General features: G+C 33.3%; 1 protein-coding gene across 1 annotated transcript in view; it reads left to right on the top strand.

The window, feature by feature from the left end:
- The window catches only part of ALMS1 (ALMS1 centrosome and basal body associated protein), a 225,046-nt gene that overhangs the window by 111,127 nt on the left and 102,154 nt on the right, over positions 1–11,765 (top strand). The window contains exon 10 of the mRNA XM_081264701.1: positions 418–551. Coding sequence (XP_081120827.1) covers positions 418–551 — 134 coding nt within the window. The remainder of the gene's footprint in view (positions 1–417; positions 552–11,765) is intronic.

The following is an 11,765-nucleotide window of genomic DNA, read 5'->3' as shown; positions in this document are numbered from 1 at the left end:
TACTGTTCTTATACATTTTGATTCTCAAAAAATCTTTCTAGTTTTATTTACCATTTTAAAATACTAGTTCTCATACGAGTGTCTGTAACTGTAGTAGGTGCAAAAAGGGGAGGAAAAGGGGACTTCTTTGGTTGGAAGGAAGATTAGGATAAAAATGATTGAATACCGTATTTGAAGTGGACTCTTTGTAGAAATATTTGTAGAGTATGGTTTTTTAGAAATGAGGCTTTTCAAGGAAATTATTTCTTTCAAGAACATTAGGGTATATAATTTGAGAGCATATGCTGAGCATTGTGGTAGGCATTAATTAAGTTGTGTATACAGCATAGCTTGCTAATTTTCTGGGCTATTATAATCACTGAAAATTATCACTTTTGGATTGTATTATCTCAAGTGGTTTTTATGCTCTCTTCCCAGCCTGGAATCTGAAGTTTAACTTAGCACGTGAGTGTGGATATTCCATTTCAGAATTAAATGAAGATGACAGGAGGAAAGTAGAAGAAATCAAGGCAGAATTGTTTGGTCATGGAAGAACAACTCATGTATCTGAGGTATAAGAGAAATCTAGTAATGAAAACAGAAAATTTAAAAAAAATGATAATAGAAATTGATCTCTTACTTGGGCATTGATGACTCCAGCTGAGTCATTGCTAATCTTGAGCTGAAGTGTTAGGAGTCTTAATTTTTCAAAAGTTAAGATTTAAAGATTTGATTAATTTGATTTTTAGAATTCCAAAGAAGTTTTGATTATTTCCAAATTCATCTATTCAGAAAAAGTTATCTTCTTGGAAAGAATAAGAATTGATTTGCTTGTATCAGTATATTTTTAGAACAGAAGACTAAATATCAACCTTCTTTTTTCTTAAAGTAGACGTCTTGAAATATAGAGGAAATCTGGCTAGTTTCAGATGTATATTCTCTGATTAAGAACACAGAGTTATGATACTATCAGGAATATAGCTCAGTTGGTAGAGTGCTTGCCTTGTATGCATAAGGCCCTAGGTTCAATCCCCAGTACCACCTAAAGAAAGAAAGAAAGAAAGAAAGAAAGAAAGAACACGGAGTTATGATAGCTTACATAAAATGACTTTCTTTTTAATAGAAAAAATATTTTTCTTGTAGTATGAACCTTTTCATGCATAGGAACACTTACATAAAGTGTGGAGAGAAGTATAAATAATTTCTGTATATCTATCTACTAGATTCACCTTGAGAAATAGAACATTACCAAATATCGTTGAAGTTTTTTGTGTCCCTATCACCATTATATCTTTTTTTAATTGGTTGTTCAAAACATTACAAAGCTCTTGACATATCTGTGTGGAGAGAAGTATAAATAATTTCTGTATATCTATCTACTAGATTCACCTTGAGAAATAGAACATTACCAAATATCGTTGAAGTTTTTTGTGTCCCTATCACCATTATATCTTTTTTTAATTGGTTGTTCAAAACATTACAAAGCTCTTGACATATCATATACCATTATATCTTTTTTTTTTAAAGATGGATACAACACCTATTTATTTATTTATTTATTTTAAAATGTGGTGCTGGGGATTGAACCAGTGCCTCATGTATGCTAGGTAAGTGCTCTGCCACCAAGCCACAACCCTAGGCCAACAATCATATCTTTTTTACTTATCTTGACATGTATTGACTTCCCTGCTCTTCAGCATGGTTTTGAATTTTATATAGAAGGGAATTTGCATGATAGATCTTTGAAAACTGATTTGTTTTGGATTGTATAATCTCAAGTGGTTTTTTTCAGATTCTTCTAGGTAATGTACATAGTTTTAATTCATTCCTTATTACTGTACAGTATTCCAGTATATGAATGTATTCCAGTTTACCCATTCTTCTGTGAATAAGGTATTTTGTCTGCTATTATTGATAATAATGGGTATATTAGCACTTATCTTATAGGGTGTTGGTATGATTTATATAAGACAATGCTCATAAAATATTTAGTAGAATATGTGATATCTAGTGATTAATAAATGTCAACTATTAGTCCAATAAGAATTGATAGTACATTGTATCCATGGACTTTATCAGGTGAATCATACAGAGTTTCTTAGAAAATACTCTTTAGTAATATAGCTTAATTATTTGTTTTGTCTTATTTTTGGAAAACTTTTTTAAAAGTATAAATTAGATTGGATTTTAGGTTTTGCATATGTGCCTGTGAAAAATAAAATAAACAAATAATAAATGGATAGTTAATTGTTTTTCCTAGCACTGCTTATTTAAAAGTTCATATTTTCTCCAGTAACCTTCATTTCCCTATTTATAAAATGTTCACATATTGTTATTTTCAGACCTCTCAACAATCAAAAAGACTTCCTTTGGGTAGACTAGTTTGTGGTTTTATTAAAGTGTCCTGAGTTAAATTATATACGGAATTTTACATGTGATCTAACCAACATGAAATATATTTTATTATTTTCTTTCTACTGATGATTCTCAGAATTTTAATGGTCACCTCATACACTGGCACTTTTGTTGTTATTGTTGTTCTATATCCCCAGCCCTTTTTGTTTTTTGAGATAAGATCTTGTTAAGTTGCTCAGGCCTCACTAAATTGCTGAGGCTGCCCCTGAACATGCAATCCTCCTGCCCCAGCCTCCTAAGAGACTGGGATTACAGTCATGTGCCACCATGCCTGGCTTGGCATTTTTTCAAAAACATGAGGTACCACCAAAATTTCTATCCCATTTCTTTTGTCTATATACTGCTTTTTTTTTTTTAACTCTGCTGTATTTCTTTTTACTGATTTCATAACAATGTTTAAGCACATTAGAATGATTTTGTATATAAATTTGGTCATTTGTTCTATTATAAATATATCATTTATCTTTGTGGCATTTGTTTATTTGGTATCTATTATTATCCAAGTTTTTGATAAAAATGTTTTCTAAGACAGGTTTTGGAGAAAAAGTCTAAAATTTTTTCAGTAAGCTTATTCTAATACTTATGATGAGTACTTCACCATATTATCAGTCAACCGGCAATTCACCTTATATTTGACTTTATCTGTTAACATAATGATTTTGAAATATAGTTTCTCTAGTATGTCTTGTCCTTAGAGAACCCTTAGTGACCAGACTGCATATATTTTTGGAGGCTTTTTTCTTAACCAATATAGTATCATTTTCCTTTAAATTTTATCTAAAAGTTTAATTGTATATAATATCTATTGTGTGAGTTTAACAATTTAATCATTACTCGCTATTGGACATTCATTGATTACACAAATACCTACTAAATATCTGCTGTGTGCCATCACTTGTCTTTATGTTCAGGACACTATCAGTGAACAAATGAATAAAAAATTTCTTTGTCATGGGACTTATATTCTGGTGACAGGTATGGAAGGCAAACAAATAAATAAAATACATAATACTTCCAGTTGGTGGTGTTAGAAAGACAAATAAAACAGAATAGTCAAGGAAGGATCTCAGAAGGAGGTATTGAATCAAATATCTGAAGAAAGTAAGAAAGCCATTTGGATATGAGTGGGGAGAGTATTCCAGATAAAATAGCATATACAGAATCACTTGAGTCTAAAGTGAGTTTGATATGTAAAAGAATACCAAGGAGGCCAATGTAGTTGTAAAGAGAATGTGAAAACAGATTGTGAAGAGCAGTGATTCTTGTGTTCGTCAGAGGAAATTGTGCGGATGAGGTTATCAGTTTTTGTTTTTATTTTTTTTTATTGAGATGGGATCTTGCTCTGTTGCCTGTCTGTCATTGAATTCCTGAGCTCAAGTGATCCTCCTGCCTAAGCTTCCTGAGTAGATGGGAATACTGGTACACATCACCTGGCTTCCCATACAATTTTGGAATGCCCCTCTAGATATTAGTGTTGATAAAACACCTGTTATAAATTATTTTAGTGTTTCATTTAATTTTCATGTTTCTTTAGGTTCCTTATTTAGAACAGTTTCTGTTTTTCTTTCTTTCATGACATTTTTTAAAATATAGCTTTTAGATGTTAATGAAACTTTATTTTTTATTTATATGCAGAGCTGAGAATCGAACCCAGTGCCTCACACATGCTAGGCAAGTGCTCTACCACTGAGCCACAGCCCCAGCCCTCATGACATTTTTTTAAAATATATATATTTTTTAGTTATAGGTAGACAGAATATTTTTATGTGGTTCTGAGGATCAAACCCAGTACCTCACATAGCTAGGCAAGCTTTCTACCACTGAGACACGACTCCAGCCCTCATGACATGTTTTTTTTAGTTGTTGATGGACCTATGCTTTATTTATTTATGTATATATGGTGCTGAGAATTGAACCCAGTGCCTCACACATCTGAGGCAAGTGCTGTACCACTGAGCTATAACCCCAGCCCATTCGTGACATTTTTGAAGAATGCAGCCTAGTTACTTTGTGTATGTTTCTCAAATAGAGCTTGTCTGTTATTATATTATGAGTAGATTTGGTTTTTGTGTAGGAAAGCTACAGAAGTGACATGCTTTTCATGATGTATCATACTAGGAGGCACATTATGTGAATTTGTCCCAGTACTGATAATGTTAGCTTATACTACTTAGGATGGTATCTACAACTTTTTTATTCTTTTTAAAGTTAATAATAAGTGTGATTTACACATTAACAGTAATGAACAAAGATCAGGGAGAGATATTTCAAGGTGATGCAAATATCTTATTCTTACACTTTATTTTAGCACCTATTTGATGATACTTATTTCAGTATTAGCTATTTATTTATTATTAGCTATAATTTTATAATTTAAAAAATTTCCTTCTTTCCTTGAACATTCATTAATTGGGATTCTGTGGTGAGTTAGGGGTTTCCCTTCTACCCCATTTATGTCTTACTTATATCAGTGTGAACTGTTGGATTTTTCTTTTACTCAGAGCATCATAATCTGTTACTTTTTTTTTTTTTTTTGTACTGGGGATTAAATGCAGGGGTGCTTAACCATAGAACCTCATCCCCAATCCTTTTTATTCTTTATTTTGAGAAAGAGTCTTGCTAATTTGCTTAGGGGTTTGCCAGCCTTGAAGTTGTTATTCTTCTGTCTCAGCCTTCTGAGTCTTTGGGATTATAGGCATGTGTCACCATGCCTGGCTATTATTATGTATTTTTAAAAAAATATTTATTTTTTAGTTGTAGTTGGATACAATATCTTTATTTTACTTATTTATATGTGGTGCTTAAAATTGAACCCAGGGCCTCACACATGCTAGGCGAGTGCTCTACCGCTGAGCTACAACCTAAGCCCCCCCATTATTATGTATTTTGATATTCAAATTATTTTACACTTATCAGTGAGAGCTTTGCTGAGCTGTTTTTATCTTGCAGAACTGAAAGTACATACCCATTAGACAACTTGCTATTTTTCTTTTCTCTGACCATTGGCAACCATCATTCTAGTTTTTATCTGTATGAATTTTACTACTATAGTTACCTCAGATAGGTAGGATCGTACTGTATTTGTCTTTGTGTGACCAGCTTATTTCAGAATCATGTTCTCAAAATTCATACATGTTGTAGCCTGTGTCAGTTTTCTTCCTTTAAAAGACTTTATAATATTGCATTATAAAGATTTTACATTTTCTTTCATCATTATGTTGATGGACATTTGAATTGGTTCTTTCTTTTTCACTGTTGTGAATACTATTGCTATGAGCATGGTTGGGTAAATATCTCTTTGAGATCCTGCTTTCACGATTCTTTTGAGCATAGAATCAGAAGGAGAATTGCTGGATCATATGGTTATTTCTATTTTTTAAGTTTTTTTTTTCCACAGAGGCTACATACACCGTTTTTACATTCCCACTAACAATGTATGAAGGTTCTAATTTCTCCACATCCTTGTCAACAGATGTTATTTTCTTATTGTTTATTTGGTTTCTATAATGGCCATACTAACAAGTCTGATGTGGTTCTGCATTGTGGTATTGATTTGCATTTCCCTTATAATTAGTGATACTGAGCCTCTTTTTGTTAGCTTATATCTTCTTTGGAGAAAGTCTGTTGTTTGTCCATTTTTTAATTGAACTATTTGATTTTTGTTCTTAAGTTATAGGGATCTTTATATATTCTGAATATTAAACTCTTATTAGATAATTTGCAAGTACAGTATTTTCTCCCATTCCATAGGTTGCCTTTTTTCTATGTTATTGGATATATAGAAGTTTTACATTTTTATTTATCCCATTTTTTCCATTTTCACTTTTGTTACCTACCCCCTTTGAGGTAATTTTCATGTAGGCACGCACATTCACTCTTTCCATGTGAGTGTTCAGTTACTGTTTTTTGAATAGGTGAGTCTTTCCTGATTTTCTTGACCTCTTAAAGATCAGTTCACCATAAATGTTAGTGTGTATATCTGGACTGTCAGTTTTGCTCCATTGATCTGTATGTCTGTCTTTGTACCAGTACCACTCTGTCTTGATGACTGTGTTTTGTAACAAATTTTAGAATTGTCAAGTATGAGTATTTCAATTTTATTAACCATTTTCAAGATTATTTTGGTTATTCTAGGTTCCTTGAATTTCAGCTTTCGTATAAATTTTGGGATCTGCTTGTCAGTTAAAAAACAAACAAAAAAATCCTGTGTGATTTTTTTTTTTTCTTATACTGGAGTTAACATTGGATCAGTATGATAATGTGGGATAGTAGTATAATATGGGAAATATTACAGTAAGTCTTTCAATCCATAAACATGGGGCAGTTTTCCATTTATTTTGATTTTTATTCATTTCATTCATCAATGTTTTATAGTATACAAGGCATACTCATTTTGTTAAGTATATTCTCAAATATTTCATTCTTTTTTATGCTATTATAAAGGAATTACTTTCTTAATTTTGTTTTTGGATTGTTAATTGCTAGCTTATTGAAATATAATTGATATTTGTATATTGAGCTGGTTTCCTATATAGATTGCTAAAGTTGTTAATTAGTCCTAGTTGGTTTTTTTGTGTGTGTGTGTGATTTCCTTGGAATTTTTAGCAAGAAGTTAATATAATATGCAAATAGAGCTTTACTTCTTCCATTACATTCTTAATTTCTTTAATTTTTTTTTTTTTACCTGATTACTCTGCTTAGAATGTACACTGTGGTAATGAGTACGAGATGTTAGAATGGACATACTTATATTCTTGATCCTAGGGGAGTAGCTTCTAGTCTTTACCATTTAATATTATGTTAGCTTTGTGTCTTTCATAGATGCCCTTTGTCTGGTTATGAAGTACCTTTCCTAGTTTGGAAGGTAAATTTATGAGGATAAATTTTGTCATAAATCAGTATTGGATTTTGTTAAGCTAAACAGCAGCTTAACATTAAAAAAGTAAAAACCAGTTTATGGAGATATAATTCCCATACCACATAGTTCTTCCACTTAAAATGTATCCAGTGATTTTTACCATGTTCAAATTTTTGCGCAGGCTTTAAACCATTAGTAGTCATTCTCCATTTCTCTGCTTCCCACTCCCTGGCCCAGAATGACTTAACTACTTTCTGTCTCAGTCTCTATATATTTGCCTGGTCTTTTCTTTCTTTCTTTTAAAAAAATTATTATTCCTCCTTTGTAATTATAATTATATATTCTTTTGACTAATATCTCCCTATCCCTTGTTCCCCTACTCACCTAAGCCCCTGATAGCTACCATTCTGCTCTCTCCTATGAGATCAGCTTTTTTAGATTCCATATATGAGTAGGCATAATTAATACTTAGTCCAATTTCTGTTAGTATAAATAAAATACCTGAAGTGTTAGGTATTTCATTTTAAAAATATTTATTTAGCTCACAGTTTTGGAGGCTGAAAGTCTAGACAGCATGGTGCCAGTCCTGGCAAAGGTCTCCCTGGCTGCATTATCTCTTGATAGATGGCATCACAATGGTTGGAGCATGTGCAAGAACCATTACAGGGAGAGACAGGAAGCCAGAGCACAAGGAGGGCCTCTTTTATAACAACTTGCTCTTGAGAAAACTAACTCAGCATCCCACAAGAACTACCTTAATCTCTTCTAAGAGCTGTGCTCCCAGTGACCCTGTAATCGGGAGGGAAATGTTTACTGCTCATCATGTTCCACAAAAATTCTGGAGACAGGTTGGCGAGGAAAATAGGCTTTAAGGAAGTCAGAGGAGAATTTTCTGTTTCAAATCTCCATCTTTGGGAACTCAGGGGTTCTGAAAGCTTTTATAAGAGAAAAGAAAGCACAGTGGGACAAAAGGCAGGTAATCTACATATGTAGATTTAGCTAGCTAGAGAATTTGTCAGTATTAATTTTCCTGTTGTCCTCAGCATGAAGAAGCTTTTTATTCTCAGCATGAGAAAGTTTAGGATTTTTTATGTTTTAACCAAACTAATTCCCACTAGGTCCCATTTCTTAAAGGCCCCACTACTTTGCACATTATCACACAGGGGATGAACCTTTCGACACACGAACTAGGGACCCACTTCAACCATATGTAAACCATAGCAGTGAGATCATGTGGTATTTATCTTTCTGTGCCTGGCTTATTATAATTTTCTCCAGGTTCATCTGTGTTGTTTCAGGAGACATGATTTTGTTCTTTTTATGATAGAATGATATTCCATTTTGTATATTACCACATTTTCTTTATCCGTTCATCTATTGATGGATACTGAGTTTGGTTTCATATCTTTGATATTAATAGTGGCTTTTTCAGAGTCTGTTAAATATCTAGTAATAAGTTGCTGGTTTTCCCATCCAGAAACAATTATGTGGATATAGTAACATACATACATACACACGTTATATATAGTTCTATATATAATTTAAAAATGGTAAATTTATTACGAAATGTGTTTATTATGAAAGCTTAAGAGATGTCTTGGGGGCTGGGGAGGTGGCTCAAGCGGTGGCGCGCTCGCCTGGCATGCGTGCGGCCCGGGTTCGATCCTCAGCACCACATACCAACAAAGATGTTGTGTCCGCTGAGAACTAAAAAAAAAATGAATATTTAAAAAAAAAAAAAGAGATGTCTTGGGGGGAGATAGATAGACCATTGAGTATAAATCTATTCTCAGGTTGATGTATTTGTTTTCCAGTGATATGTCAAGATAATAAGCTGCAGATTAAAAATGGTATTTTTAAAAGTATTTGATCCAGTAGTATTTAACAGATTTGTTTTTGTTTTAAGTCAACAGCTTTTTTTTTTTTTTTTTTTTTTTTTCCCCAGTACTAAGGAGTGCTTTACTGCTGAACTTTCCCCAGTCTTTTTCTTGAGACAGAGTATCACTAAATTTCTGAGGCTGGCCTCAATTTGCAATATTCTTGCTTCACCCTCTGAGTTATTTGGTTTATACGTGTGCACCACACAGCTTCAATGTTTTGTTTTTAAATAATTGTAGATTCACATGCAGTTTTAAAGAAATGATCTGGGATATAACATATTGCATACCTAGTCATATATCACAGTCATGATATTGAGGCTAAAATAATCAGGATAGTGAACATTTACCTTGCCACAAGGTTGCCTCTAGTTGCTTTACAATAGCTGCATCTGTTTCTCTCATCATCCACCCTTTCTTTAACCACTGGCAACCTCTGATCTGTTTCCCATTCTATAATTTTATAATTTCAGTAGTGCCATATAAATGAAATCATACACCATACAATTTTTTTTTGTATGTTGGCTTCTTTCATACCAAATAATTCTCTGAATTATTCAGAATCCAAAATATTTTTCTGGACATTCATCTAGGTTGTTCTGTTTATCAGAAGTTTCTCCTTTTTATTGTTGTGTAATATTTCGTGATAAGTATATACCAGAGCTTAAATTTTCACTTACTGAAGAACATCTTGGTGGTTTTCCCATTTATTTTTTATTTTTTTGGCTTTACAAATAAAACTGCTGTAAAATTCATGTGCATGTTTTTGTGTGAACGTATCTTTGTTTCTGTGGAATACATGTCCATGAGTGCAAACAGCTGCCCCATTTTTCAGGGTGGCTATGCCATTTTTACATTCCCAACAGAAGAATATGAATGATTTGCTTATTCCACATTCTCAACAGGATTGATGTTGTCACTATTTTTAATTTTAGCCGTCTTGATCGGCTTGTAATGATGCTTCGTAGGGGTTTTAATTTGTATTTTCTTATTGGTTTCTAGTGTTGAACATTTTTTCATATCCTCATTTCTTTGTGTCTTATTTAGTGAAATGTCTCTATGTGTGTTTTGCCCGTTTTCTAATTAGAACTCCCCCCCTTTTTTTGTTCTTATCTGTTGAGCTTTGTTTGTGGTGCTGAGGATTGAACCCAGAGCTTTGCATATGCTAGACAATCACTCTACCCTGAACTAGTCCCAGCCCCCCTATTGAGTTTTGAGTTCTTTATGAATGTTAAATACCAGTCCTGTATTGGATATGAGGTTTGCAAATATTTTCTTCTAGCCTGTAGTTGGGAAAGAGGAGGGGCACGTGATAGTGCTGAATAGGAATCAAAGTCCAGGCTCCCCACATGGATTTCACTGATACCATGGGGGAGGATTAGCTCATTATCAGTCAGTAGGGATGAATAAGTCCTGTTTTCTGCTTGGTCTTTTCTCATAACACCCTGGCCTAGGTATAGGGATGCCTCATTTTAATTTTGCAAGAGTGGAAGTCTTGGTTTCTTACTTGGATTTTGCTAGAGTTTATGTAGGTTGGGCTGGAGTTTTTTTGTTTTGTTTTTTTCCTGTGGTGATAGGAGTACAGCAATTATTTTCTAAAGGTTTTCTGTCTTGTTTTGCCATATCTTTCCTGGATTTTTAGCTGTGAGAGCAGATTTTTGTAGGGCTTTTGTCTGTGTCTATTGTTCCTTGTTGCCCCAAATCTGTATATATGAGACAAAAAGAAAACTCAGGGATCTCACCACCAAATCATCCTCAAGTCCCAGGATCCCTAGCTTGTCTGCCTCCTTCTATGCATCTTTCAATTCTTCTTAAATTGGTATCATATAATGTCCAGAGTATTTAGGTCTACTTAGAAGGAGAAATATGGAAAAATTCATCCACTCCATCTGTGGGAAAAGGCATCATAATTTAAAATATTTGTATATGAAATGAAATGTACTATATCATCAAATGGAATGCCAAAGTATAGTATCTTTCTTTTTTAAAAAAATATTTATTTATTTATTTTTTACATTACAATTCTTAATACAGATTATAGTACCTTTCTAGGTAAACCACAGAAACCTCAAAGAAATTTTATATTTATGATAGCTTTGGGCATTGACTCTAGGCCCCAGCAAAAGGTTTTTCTTGTTCTTGGGGGCATAATAGTAGGAGTAGCTCAGGCCTCTGTAATAGCCCAAAATAAACTCCAATGAGGGTTGAATGGCTTAAATAAGGTAGAGTTTCATTTTTCTTTAATGTCATAGTCCAGGTTAGGGAAGTGAACTGTGTTCCCTGAGGTCATCTTAAACTGGCTATCCTTATGCATGTCTTCCATGGTTGTTCCAGGCATTCCCATATTTAGATATCAAATGCTGATGGTAATGATGGTGGTAGTGGAAACACTTGGAGGTCAAGAACTGGATTTTAAGGACAAGAAGCAGAAGTTGCACTTACCACTTTTGATCATATCCCATTAGATTAAACTTAGTTATATGATCAAAACTAGCTTCAAAACTAGCTGCAAAAGAAACAAGAAACATCCTCAGTTTGGTGGCTATATGTCAACAAAAGTTTGGGTGACTTCTATTACTACAAGGAAGAAAGTGAGAATATATACTGGGGGACAATAGTAGTTTTTGTTCTAGTAC

Source organism: Spermophilus citellus, assembly GCF_964194105.1.
Source record: "Spermophilus citellus genome assembly, chromosome: 13".
In the NCBI taxonomy this organism is placed as follows: domain Eukaryota; kingdom Metazoa; phylum Chordata; class Mammalia; order Rodentia; family Sciuridae; genus Spermophilus; species Spermophilus citellus.
This window is presented reverse-complemented; position numbering and strand designations above follow the sequence as displayed.